The following is a 14,049-nucleotide window of genomic DNA, read 5'->3' on the forward strand; positions in this document are numbered from 1 at the left end:
CGGATTAGGTTGTTTGCATGGAAATGCGCCCCACCCAACTGTAGGTGATAACTCTGATGAGATAATTTCCATGGAGGTGTGGCCCCACCCATTCAGGGTGGGCCTTGATCAGTGGAGCCATATAAATGAGCTGACGGACAGAGGGAACTCACTGCAGCTGAGAGTGACACTTTGAAGAGGAGCTACAGCCAAGAGGGACACTTTGAAGAAAGCACAGGAGCTGCATATGAGAGACATTTTGAAGACATTTTTGAGGAACTTCAGCCTAGAGTGGAACATCCTGGGAGAAAGCCATTTTGAAACAGAACCTTGGAGCAGATGCCAGCCACGTGCCTTCCCAGCTAACAGAGGTTTTCCAGATACCACTGGCCATCCTCCAGTGAAGGCACCTGATTACTGATGAATTACCTTGGACACTTTATGGCCTTAAGACTGTAACTGTGTAACCAAATAAACCCCCTTTTATAAAAGCCAATCCATCTCTGGTGTTTTGCATTCTGGCAGCATTAGCAAACTAGAACACCATGTGAGTGCAATAGAAATGTAGAAAAGTTAAGGGGGTTGAGGGTATTTGGAGGAAAGTGATTATAAGATGGACCTTAGAAATGGAGCCAGGCAAGGTGGGAAGTGAGGCTGTGAGGAGGGGGAACGAGAGGATGGTCAATGAATTGGAGATCCCAGGGGCAGAAAAATTGTTGGAATTGGGATACTAAAAGGAATGAACCAGTACGTTAGGATGGGAGATACATAAATCTGGTGTTTCATTTTTTTTAATTAGCCAAAGAGAATCATATTATGTGTCATGTATGTAAAATTATTTTGTATTTCTTATCTATATTTCATTAATGTCTTTCCATTTTTGTAAATATATGCATCTATGTCATCACTTTTGATGACTGTTTAATAATCCATTCAGCTTATTAACAGTGATCTAATAGCTCAGGACAAAAGACATGTACTTTAAACTTTTTTATTTATTTTTATTCTATAAATGAAGGCAAATTTGGGGAAGCAAGTACTTTGTTTCTTATCTTTGCAAACTTAATTGTTGTGAAATATTTATACTTTTATCTTTCTGAACTGAATTCTACAAAACACACACAAAGATAGTCAAAAAAAAAAAAAAAAAAAACTTAGGAAATTTTTTCTAAGTAAATCTTCTTCCCCAAAGCATAATTTCCACACCCAGAACTTTTGTTGATGTAGACATCTCTTCCCGGAGATCTTTGCTATGATTTTTGCCTAACTTTAAAGAATATCAATATTTACCCATTTTCTTTCTGAGGATGAAATTAATGATCTTGAAAGAAAATTCTTTGCTGCAGTCACATTTTCAGGGATGTTCTCACTCCAGGGGCCAAAGCCAGCCATCCAAAATTGCTGTTCCTGTGTGAGGCTCCCCTTCCCTGTGGTCAAATGCTGGAAGCAATTGTAAGGGAGCAGCATTTTGCTAAAACCTCTTATCTTATCTTTAAGATCACCTTATCTAACTCCTGTAGCTCAGGTCTTACTGCATGCAAAAGCCAGACTTTTTTCTCCACTTCCACACTTAGTAAGAAAGAGTAACCCCTAGCCTGCAGCCCTGGAGAACTCCACCTTCCAGATCTACACACAAGGAGAGCATGGAGTTGAACAAACAAGGTTCTCTGAATGATATCTCCATTATTGGAGAAAAGGAAGCTTGGTGGAAAGAACTGGAATGGCACTCAAGAGCTCTAGAGCAAGTTACCTAATATCTTATGATCTCAGTTTCCTCATCTATAAATAATTGCTAATGACCCTTGGCTTGTCTAGCATTGTAATTCTTAATTAGGCATGTGAAAACCTCATTATCTCATTTCTGTCTTACAGAGTACTACTATAATAAGCCTTTATTAAAGCATAGCTTACAATTCATGTTGCCTTTTGGTGTGCCTAATTTATTCCAAGGAAATAACTTGTATGGGGCGCATTGTCCTCACACAGGTGGGTGCAGGGAAAGAAGTTCTGTCGTGGACCAGGGTAGAGCTCAGAGACTACCCTTCCATGGGTAGTGGATGGATCGTTGTTTCACACTCGTTTGTTCACTCATTCATTTATATAACATATATTTATGTTCTTGGCACTGTTTGAGATGCCAAACATATAACAGTAAAAAGAACCTACAAGAACCCTGCTCCCAATGGTATTTACATCCAGAGGGTGGAAGGCAGGATACAAGGAGAAGCAACCAACAGTCCACAAGTCTTTTATAAGCATGATTTCAGATAACAAGTCCCATGATGAAAATGAAGTAAGAATGTAACTTGCAGATTAGGAGGCAGGGATGGGGTTGCAAGGTGGCTACGTGGAGATCCCACCATAGAAGCGGTTCTCATTTGTGTGAAGGGAGCGGGTGGGTGTGGATTATATTTCTTGATGACCGTGCTTCAGGACAATCTATGGACACAGATGTGTAAGCATGCACTTAAATAAGCGTGTAATTCCTCTCTTTTTGTTTTTGTTTTTGTTTTTCACAGCAAAAGAAAAAGGAGAGAAGAAGTTGTTTGGTTTCTCTTTCGTTCCCCTGATGCAAGAGGATGGTAGGACGCTTCCGGATGGCACTCATGAGCTCATCGTGCATAAGGTACCCCCAGCTAGATATTGGTGACGGGCTCAACCGTGAACTCACTATCTTACCTACTTTGGAAAAGAAAAAGAAATGACTGAGAGAAAAACCCTCTTTTGACCAGTTATATTTTTAGGAAGCTTGCTGGCAGTGAGAGTGTCTTTTTAAAAGTATTGTTACTATATCTCTGGCAGACTTTAAAACCCATTTTTTAATATATTTTTTATTAGAAAAGTTGTAAATTTATGGAAAAATTTCTGTTTGTGGTGATGGAAAATCGTGATGAATGGTAATGAAGGTAAAACATACTTTGTGATTTTTCATCTTAATTTAGAGGTAGGTTTTGGATAGTCTGTATGATGACAACGTCTTTCCCCTTCTGTGATAGGATTAAATAAATCTTATAAAAAAGTTCCTAAATAATATATTTTCTTACCTAGATCCATATACACCCAGAGGTATGTTTAGCAGATCAGCATTACAGTTTTCTTGTCTGCTGCTCTTACTAAGCAAGCAGAGAAGTGGCTGAACTTTGTCGTGACAGCATTAGCAGTTTCAAGTACACAGTTTTCTCCAAAATATTTCTCCTTTGTATTTCTCCATTTCTGTAATCGTGTGAAGTTCTAGGCCCTTAGAAACTCTCCCCCAGGTTAACTGGTCCTGCTGACCTCAGTCTTGCCTCCTTCTAGCACGTGTTCCACCCAGCCATTAGGGTGAGCCATCTAAAGTGCACCTCTTATCAGGTCACTTCCCAGTTTAAAACCCATTTGAAAGCTCCCCATTGCTGAGAAGATAAATTCCAGCTTCTCAGCGGTTTGCCAGGCTCCCACCTCCCTACTGCTTGACTTCTCTCCACTTCCTACCTTACTTGATGCTGCAGTCACATCCGACTGTCTCTAGTTCCTTATTCTCTGTGGGTTGGTCCTCTCTGCTTTGCTTCTGCCCTTGGGACAGCTGGAGTCATGCCTCCTTCTTCTCCCTCCCCTGTCCAACTCCTGCTCATCCCCTGAGGCTCACCTTAGCTTACAGCCTCCCTAAGGAAGGGTCCTGTACCACTGCCCAGGCCCCACTCCCTAGATTCCCAGCTGGCCAAGTACCCTCCCCTGAGCTACCTTGATTTCTGCACATATCTCTTACATTGTACTCTTTACATTGTCCCATAATAATCTGTTGATCTCTCAGCCTGTCCTGTTAGATTTATGAGCCCCATGACAGCAACAACTGTGTCAGAGAGGTTTTATCAACTGGTTGATAGGCAGTGAAGATTTGTTGAGTGTAGGAAGGAGATTAAGAACAAAAACTTTACCTTTGGATTATTGATAATAAAATGATAAATGCACAGTAAAATAAAATGCGATGCACAATACACCTGGTAATAACTATTTTTATGTGCATGTGTATGTATGTATGTATTTATTTATTTAATCATTAATTTTCTATTTATTCATTCAACACATTGACCACAAACTACAGGCCAGGCACTGTTGAAGGTGCTGGGAATAAAGAGGTGAACAAAACCAAGTCCTTAGATTTGCATTCCCTCTACTTCTAAAAGTGACTTAAAGGAGCTTACAGTGGTTTATTACAAATATATATATGCATGTATATATATATATATATATATATATACACACACACATACATATATCTATGTATTTTAAAGCAGAATAACCAGTAAATTGAAGAAAGGAACGAAATGTTCCTGAGACGATCTATTTATCTCACCTTAGGTCTAAGGTTTCCTTATATGAGATATACAATATGACAAACAAATGTCTTCAGCAGTGGTTTTCTGAAAGACATAAAATGGATTGTGGTATTGCCTCTGTATTACATCAAATCTTGACTCAGGAAAGGCCTGTCTGTGGAGGGCTAAGATAATTAAAACTGGGTTCACAGCTTCCTAATAATATATTGAAGAGTGAGTCACTTCTGTGTAGCATATCACTATGGACTCTCTTACATCTGTGTCCAAGAGTGCTTTATTTTGCAGGTGCTAGGTTTTAGTAAACTCAGGATTGACCCCTCTGAATGAGGAAAAGTGCCAAGAGTCTCAGTTGCTGTTTAGAGAGCTCTACGTGCATAAAATTCCAGGAGGGCGGGTAGCAGAGCTTGCTTCTCCAGGGGACATTTAGAATTCCAACCTGTATTGATTGATTCCCAGAGAGAGGGCCATTCTACTCCCTTAGTTGTTGACGTGCCTACTGGCAGTGCCTAAACTCTTCTTAGCAATGGAGCTTTGAATCAGCTCAAGCCCTTGCACAAATTTTGACTGAGAATCCAGAATTCTGATCCATAAACCATAGGAAAATTTATATGAATTGGAACAGGTGTCCCCAGTGTTCTTCAACCACAAAGGAGGTTCGCGGTGGTTTCTGTAGGTTGTCTAATTTGGGGTAGACCTACCTACATCTTACAGATCCATCAGAGAGCAGTTGGCTCCACAGAAAACCCCCAAGTAGCCGATTTATTTTATGAATAGGGTTATTTAGCGTTGCTTATTTAAAGAGTTTTGTGGAATACTTGCCAAATACAACTTTTGTTTTTAGTCTACCTGATACCATGGTTTTCTTTCTAAGCCAGCGAGTTTGGGTTTTGTGTAAGGCTACTTACAATTTATGATTATAAAACCATATTACCAGCATTAAGCCATGACAGGAAGATACACAGCCAAACTGATCATTGCAATTCTGAATTTATAATTGAAAGAGAGAGAGAGAGAGAGAGAGAGAGAGAGAGAGAGAGAGAGAGAGAGAGAGAGAAAGATGGGGTTGGTAGAGCAGATTTCAAATTATTGGCTAAAGAATAGCTTGTTTAATAAATGGTATTGAGGTGACTGCCTTATATGTTTGGTGGAAAAAAAGGAACAGGATTCCTACCTTGCTCCTTGTACCAAAACAAATTCCAGGTCAAATGTAAAAATGTGGAAAAAAAGCCTTAAACATATGGGTGAACATTTTTATAATTAATAGTTAAGGCAGGCCTTTCTAAGGTTGCTCATATGTTAGGAAAGCAAATGCAAAAAAATTATAAATTTGACTGCAAAAATTTTGAAATATCTTTACTGATAAAACCATCATAGGCATGGTTGAAAGATACATTACAAATTGAACATAGTTGCAACACAGATTACAAAAGGTTACTATTCCCAGTTTACAAGAATTGTCACAAATCATTAAGAAAAAGTAAAATTGATAAGCTGCTACAAACAGGCAGTTCAGAAATATTCAATGCAAATGTATACATAAAATGAATAATCAAAAAATGTACATTAAATAGAGAGTGGGAAACCTTTTTGCCTATCAGATTGGTAAAGATTTTTAAAACCCAGAATTGGGCAGTGAGGTTAAGGGAGAATAAACACTCTTGCATTCATACAGGAAGTGTGAATTGATACTGTCTTTCTGGAGGACAGTTTGGCAATACATAGCTAAATTTTAATAGTGTGTAGCAGTTGACCCAGCCATCCCACATCTTGAAATGCATTGGGAGAATATAATCAGACAAGGTAAGCATAGATGAGCAAAGATGATTATTACAGATTGCTTAAATATGGAAAACTTGGAAATCTAAATTGCCAATAGCATAGGTCTGCTTAAATAAATTAGTTATATCCATACAGTGAGTGAAATGCTATGTATTTATTGAAATATGGTTTGTTGAAAAATTTTGTGTGCATAGAAAATGTTTATGACATATTGATAAACATTAGCTCCTAGAAGCACTTTTTAGTTTAACATTTCTATATTGTTTAAGTCCATATTCATGTGTATATATATATATGCTCATAGAAAGCTGCATAAAAGGGTGTCCTAAAATATTATCAGTGATTTTATTTTTATTTTTACATTGCTTAGATTTCTTGTTAGTGGGCAAGCATCATTTTATAACATTAAAAAAAGTCTTTTTTCATTTTGAAAAAATAAAAACGGGAAGAGACAGAAAACTAGACCTAACTTTGTTCTATACTCTTTAATTCTGGACTTTCATCTAACTAAAAACCATTCTTACCTCCTGTAATCTTGACAGTAGTGTTTATGATAAGGCTTTGAAGAATCCTTAATTGCCTAGGATCTTTATAAACCATTTTCCATATAATTCATTGACAGTTACTTTCTATGAAATCAAAGGTTGATAAATGCTATGAAAAGTGTCTGAATCTTTCTTGCCTACTTGATACAGAGAATAGTTGTGGTTTATAGCAGAGTATATAGGATTAAAACCTACGTGTTCCTCGTGTAAGCTGTTAGTTTAAAAGACTCAGTTCTGCAGTGAGTTAGCTTTGCAGTTATGCACAACCGAAGAAATCTGTGGTGATGTGTTGAAGGCTGTTTAGGAGCCTAATTTGGGCCTTTGTGGTGCTGGCAGGACTCCATTTCCAAGTGCGTTCTAAGGAAACCATTGTTGCAAAGGTGTTTAGAGTCAGTCGTCTGGCAAGAACTGGACTCATCCTTTTAAGGCAGGATCTAAGGAATCCTAAGGACAAAGACTTCTTTCAAAGTCATGTTCAACTTTAAATGATTGATCAGGTATTTGGAGTGGATTCCAATGGAGATAAACTCTGAAATCTACAAAAAATCTGAATGTCATCACTCTGAAAGTGTAAGCAAATAATTTGATTAGTCATCATTTGAGATTTTGTGCTTTTAGAGCCTCTTTGACAGCTTTTAGAACATCAGTAATATCCCCAAATGGCTGATGGCTAAGTCCAAAATCTCTCTTTGGAATTGCTAATTTGCTAATAACCATGTTGAATCGTATTGTTTTGTTACTTTGCTGCATTCTGTTAGAATTGTTGTCTTCCTTAACTTTGTAGGGATATTTTTGGCTACTTCTCTCCAGTAACCTGCTGGAAGGCCAGTTAAGAAAAGAGACTGAAATAAAGAGCATAAGAGAATTTATTTTCCAAAAGTCGAGTCTGTTAAGGAGGATGATGTGAAAATCCAAAAGGAAGGATAGGAAGTCAGTAGCTGCGCGTGTAAGTCTCCATTCTGATTCATTACAGTGGAGGATTTCTAGTTTTTAGAAGTTCATTCTGAAACACCCTCCAGTCCAGTAAAAATAATAATAATAATACAGTCTGCCTTTGGGAAATTGAGGTTTTATAAATTCATAACTACTGAGTGTCTAATACCATCGTGGTTAAAGAGGCCCAATTCATCCAGGCTGGGGTTTTGCTTAGTAGAGAATCTGATTCCTTATAGTGAGATTTATTGTCTTCCTAATCCAGTGCATTTGAGCAGGAGAAGGGCCAAATAAAAGATGACCTTTCCTGGTTGTAGTGGGATATATTTCATGTAATGGCCCAGACTGCAATAGTCTGTTGCAGATTAATTTATTTCACCTTTGCTACCCAAAAGTATACCCCCTTTGTGGCCCTGTAGTTTCCCGATAGGTTTTCCATTTCTTAGGCTCTATCCCAGTTCCTGACTTGGTCCACAGTGGTCCAGTATAGCTACTCTTCATTGGCCTGTGTGTCTTAGGTGGGCTTGTAGAATTTGGTTGTAAGCTATTGCTCTCCACTTATATTAAACCTCACTACAGCCATTCCCTACAGTGTCTTTGCATTGATAAGTAAAATTGAACATTGAGAGGAATCTGAAAATTTGAGATAGACTGATGGGTTTGCCATCTATTTTGCTGTCCAGAGGACTCTGCATGCTGCTACAACTATTCTGAAAGAGATTTCCCTTCCAACCAAATATGTCAGTTAAGATCTTAGACAAGCTAGAAACATATCTGGTATGGGAGTAGGAGAATTTATCACTTAATTCTTATTTCAGTACACATTGAGAGAAATTGAAAAATAAACCCCTGCAAAATAAAAGGGAAAAAGTAAATAACCTGGTAAGTTTAGCATGACTTCCAGAAAGCTCCTTCCAGTGCTGACTGACATCTCTACATCTTCACTCTTCCGAAAACATTCTGCCTTGACAGAAACTTGGCTCTCCCCAGCTAAGAGGGCTTCCTGCGTAGCTCCTAAAGAAAGCTCTTCTTCTGAAGACTTGTGTCCAGTGTCTGAAAGTCTGTTCTTTCCAAATGTCCCAATACCTCGTACAGAGTTTCCCTACACCCATAAAGACTACCCCTCCTAATTACTGTTTTCCACCAACATGCCCTATCCTCTTGTTTTCTTGGCCGCTTCACCTCCAGTGACCTTCATTTGCATTGCATTTCACCATGGCCACTTCCTTGGCCCTTGCATCCTCTCTACCCAGCAGGATTTCACATGTGGCTGCTAAATAAATACTTGGTAATTGACTAGCTGGCTGGCTTGCTGGCTGGCTGGATGGACGAATGGATGGATGGAATCATCCAGAACCACTTCACATCAGAAATCTTGAATTCCCAATATCCTGACCAGAATCTTTCAACCTTCCAATGCTAACTACACCTATTTTTCAGTCTTACTCTTCTCCAGTAGACCCCTCCTGACTTCAGTTTCTTCCCTTTCCTATCTAGGGCATCCCATGATCTTTAGTTCTGCTGTGCCTGCATGGGAATTAAAAACTAACCCTGGATCTGTCAACATTGTCCCCCTCTACAGCCAGGCCTAGGCGGTTGGGCACTACCGTAATCTACTTAACTTTAGTTGTTATAGATTAGCATAAGTCTGATGTTTATAGATGCAGGACCATCAACAAGGCAGGCAGATCACTACTATCCTTGGTTCCCTCTCAGTCCCCATAAGAGCTATTTACAAGATTTACTATTGTCCTTACCCCACCACTTCCTGACTCCTTAAGAGAGAAAACAGAAGCCATCAGACAGGAACTTCCTTAACTTCCTGTGCTCTCTCCCTGCCACCTGCAAGCTTATCTATATCCTTCCTCTCCTTCCTCCTTCCTGTCCCAGGGGAAAGGCAAGACTCCTCTCCAAGGCTGATTCTACCACCTGCTTCCCTTAGGGTCTTCCTCCCTTCTCCTCCTAATGTCCCCCCTCAATCTCCTGTGTTTTATAACTACTTTCTCTCTTCTGGCAGTATTCTCTCAGATTACAAACATACCAAAACCAGCCTACATGAAAAGCCATTCTTCACTCACGTCTCTACTGCTTTGCATTTCATTTGTTCCTCTGGCTGCTCTTCTATCCTCACCACTCAAGTGACGTTTCTCCCCTCAAGATCGCTAGTGCCCACTCAAAGGCTAAAGCCATTGGCCCCTTGAAAGTTCTTCACTTACTTGACTTTCTTGTAGCACATGACACTCTTGAATATTATTCTTTATAAAACCCTGCATTCTTTGACTTACCTGTCAATGTTCTCCTGAGTTTTCTTCCTTCCTCTCTTAAGGATTCTTCTCTCTTTATCCACACTTTAAATGTTGGCATTATTGTGGATTTAAGCCTTGGCCCCACCCTCTCATGTCTTATACTCGACATAGTTGTCTCATTCACTTCTGTGGGTGAAATTAAAAGATCTCTATGCTGGGGGTGGCCAAACACATATTTCTAGTCTATAACTTTTACCTACATTCTAAACATCTTCCTTTACGTTTCTCTGGACACCTCAAACTCAGCATCTCCAAAACTGAACTTTTCATCCTGCCTCCATCTATCCCTGCCATAAATAGAAACCTGGAAATTTTTCTTGATTTCTCGCACATTTCTTCCATATCTAATCAGTTGTTTGCATGACTGGTCAGTTCCACCTCTTTAACAGTACTTGAATCCAGGGAATTTAAGCCAGAAATATCAAAATCATCTGGAATTTTTCTTATTTATGAGTTCTGGGAAAGTTCCAAGTTTTTTCTGTATTGAAAAATCCCATGCTTTAACCATACTAAATTACATATAGTTGTCTGAATATGCATGCAATTTTTTAGCAGTTAATTTTTAAAGAAAATTTTAGACTTCCAGAAGAGTTGCAAAAATAGTACAAAAAAATCCCATATACCCTTCACCCAGCTTCTCCTTATGTTAACGTCTTACATAACCATAGCATATGTATTGAAACTCAGAAGTTAACCTTGATACAAAGCTATTAACATAGAACTTATTCAGATTTCACAGGTTTTTCCACCACCATCCTTCTTCTGTCCCAGGATCTGATCCAAAATCCCACATTGCATTTAATGTCATGCCTCCATGGTCCCATACACAGGCTTTTATTCCCCCAATGCCTTTACACTTTATCGTTCCTCCCACCCATCTAGTATGCCTTTCCCTCCCTTGCTTGCTTAGTAACCTACTTATTCTTTAAGAGGGAGTTCAAATAGTCCCTTCCCCATAGGCCTTCCTTCCCTGCCCCGGTACAGCTGGTGTCCATCCAGTGGTCTTAATCACAGCTTGGGAATCAGTATTAACAGATGAATGCGCAGGGCAGGCGTCAAGGACGCTGACTGTGTTCATTTCCTTTTTACATTCTTATTACCTAATTCAAGGACTGACAAATAGTAGGAATTTAATAAATGTTTCATAATGAAATTAATGAGCTATAACATATATGACTAGTCATATTGAAAAAGTCCCTAAGAGAAGGTACTTTGCCACCATGGCTATATGTATCTGGTTTTGATTAACTGATAAGACTTACTGTGTTTTGTTTAATTTGATTCTCTACTACCTGAAAACTACAGACCCCTTAATTTGTTTAATGTAGCATGAATTTTTATGCCAGTCTATTTCTTAGTAAACTGTAGGTGTGGCTCTCTCACACAGTATCTTGTATTATTGCAGTATCACTGTTTGGAACACTGTTCATGACTGACTACTGCAATTCTCTTACACTTATCTAAGATGGTGGTCACAAAAGTATCCTAGAGCATAATGTACTCTTCTCTGCTGTACCAACTGATTGTAATTCCAGGGAAGGAAATAGACTGTGAGCCAACTGTATGAGCTCAAAGAAGATCAAGGCTACTGCTACTACCAGAATGCCTGCATTTGAATTCTCCTGTCACTGTCTGAAGGAGCACATCTCTCCTGTCAGATTCAATTTCAGTCTCAAGTCTATAAAGCCGAGAGCTGGTTCTCATATCCCTTCTCTCTAATTTGTAATAAAGTAATGTCATGCCATTTTAAAATGATTTGCTCAGATCCCAGCCTATCAAAGCAAATGAAGACAATTATCCTTCACTGTGGCAATGACATGGTTTTGTTCCCACAATCCAATAGTAGCCTCAAGAAGCTGTGGCCGTGCTTCCTCGTTTCTCCTTGAAACAACAGCTCAATTCGTTGTTCCCTCACCTGTGTCCCTATATAACTTTGTACTTACAGGCACAGTAGCACCAGTAACACTTTAGCTGGTCTGTGTCTCCTACAGGAGAGTGGGTTAACTAACGGGAAGGGGAGTGTCACCTAATTCTCATATCCATTCTCTTGTTTCATGCCTGCTCTGAGTTTGACAAAAAAAAATTTCACTATGCCAAAACCAGAACAGTTGTTTTGCAAGTGTTCCTCCAGAGTACTAGTGATCCACCTTTTACCACCTCATTCAGTTTAGGAGTATAACTGGATTTTACTGTAGTGGCAAAACCATTAATCAACTATATGCAGTGAAAGAACCTCATAGCTAGAGATTCATGCTGTCTGGCCTGGATAGCTCAGATTCACAGGCATTCTAACACCCAACCTACTTCTCTGTTGCACCTGGTATTTCCAGTTGAAACACAGGCAGTGCAAACCACACTTTTCTAGCCTGATTTCCGTGGCTTTATTAACTCTTGGCCCTTCTTAAGATGGTGTTGGGGGAAATTGTTGGTTCTCATTTGTTCTTCTTCGCCCATTCTCTTGGTTCACAGTCTCACTAACAGCTCAGTCCCTTCTCCCACCTAGCTGAAGAATGCCTAAGGAATTTACTGCTGACTCTGCCCGGTTTCCTGGCTTCTACTAGTGAACTGTACGTTTCCTGCTAAGAGGCCAGATAATCTTTTTTACTTAAACTCGTTGACATCTGCCCTGCCCCTGTAGACCTACCTTCTGGAATTCCATATCTGTTCTTCAGTATTGCTGAATCCCATTCTTTTCTCTGTAATCCAGTGAATGAATGAATGGTTTATCTCTAGCTTATTTGTGCATTCCCAAGGTCCTATGACAAGCTCTATCTGCTCCTACCTACTCATCTTCTCTACTGCTTTCAGGCTACTTAATCCCTTTCCTTTCTGCACAGTTTCAGAACACAGACTAGCCATTTTGTATAAGCCTTTTAAGCTTATTACATTTCAAATTATTTCAGCATCACGGTCCACTCAAAATGGATATCTCCCACAAACATAATCACCTTTTTTTAAAAGCAAACTTTTTTCCTCTTTCGTAGACCATTCAATATTGTATCTATAAATCAAAAAATTTTTGATTAGTCATACCAAAACTTAAAGCTTGGAAAATCCTGTCTGTTCTAATTTAAAATTAAATCCAGCCCCTGATCAAGATGGTAGAGTGAGAAGCTTCAGGGTTCCCCCCCACCCACAGAAGCTTTGAATAACCAGCAAAGCTCCAGAAAACATTTCAAGACTGCAGTAACAGGGTAAATGCCAAATTAAGAAAAATGCTACTCAAAAGCAGGAGGATCTCCTGTCACCTTGGCTGGCCCCTGCCTCACCCCTTGGTGACTGTTTAGAGCTGGCCCATGCTCTCAGTGTGGATTCCTGGTCCTGGTTCTGGAGGGATCAGAGTAACCCTTGTACACATACTAGGAGCACATATATCTGACCCAGTTTGTCTTGTGACAGCCTGAGGGACTGAATCAGAACACTGATCACATGCTTGCCATCCAGAACTTGCTCTGTGTGTAGAAGGTAGCTCACCAAGCTTTTCCTACAGAATGCTGTAGGAGAGCAGTCAAGTTGTGCTCCCTGGGACAAAGGATCGCTGGCTATAGGACATATAGTGCAGTGCCCGGGTCTGTGAGGAAACTTTCCTAGGGAAGAGGGGACATTCCTATCTGCATAGATGGGGAAATTCCTAGAGCCACACACATGACCAAGGTAAGACACATGCGGGGAAAGGACCAGGGAGGCCCCTGTGCTTGGCCTGGAGCTATTCTCTGAACTCTCTGTATGCCTAAGCTCTGAAGGAGAGCACTCACACAGATCAATCTGCAAAGACTATGAAAGGTAATTTTTTAATTTTTATTTTTGTTTTTTTGGTTAGCGCCAGACATTCAAGGAAAATTCTGTCGTAACATTAGCTGGGTACAAGCCTAAGGGACAGATTCCTCAGAGTCTAAATTCCACAGATAACAATTTTAAACATCAAAATGTCCAGGTCTCTACAAAAGATTACAAAATACACAGATAAACAGGAAGCAATTGCCCGGGCAACGGGTTGATTAAAGCATTAGAAATCATCAATGAGGAGAACCAGACTTGGAGCATACCAGATAAAGACTTTAAAAACATGGTCTGAAATACACTCAAAGAGCTAAAGGAAAACACTGATAAAGAACTAAAGGAAATCAGGAAAACCATAGATGAACACAAAGAGAATTTCAATAGAGAAATGGAACCAAACAGAACTGATGA

At 39.5% G+C, this 14,049-nt stretch overlaps 1 protein-coding gene across 4 annotated transcripts in view; it reads left to right on the top strand.

The window, feature by feature from the left end:
* Positions 1-14,049, top strand: part of DOCK4 (dedicator of cytokinesis 4) — a 460,132-nt gene that overhangs the window by 287,033 nt on the left and 159,050 nt on the right. For all 4 annotated transcript variants that reach the window (XM_037836357.1, XM_037836356.1, XM_037836355.1 and 1 more), the window contains exon 16: positions 2,499-2,605. In XM_037836357.1, coding sequence (XP_037692285.1) covers positions 2,499-2,605 — 107 coding nt within the window. The remainder of the gene's footprint in view (positions 1-2,498; positions 2,606-14,049) is intronic.

This window comes from Choloepus didactylus, chromosome 5 (assembly GCF_015220235.1).
Source record: "Choloepus didactylus isolate mChoDid1 chromosome 5, mChoDid1.pri, whole genome shotgun sequence".
NCBI lineage: Eukaryota > Metazoa > Chordata > Mammalia > Pilosa > Megalonychidae > Choloepus > Choloepus didactylus.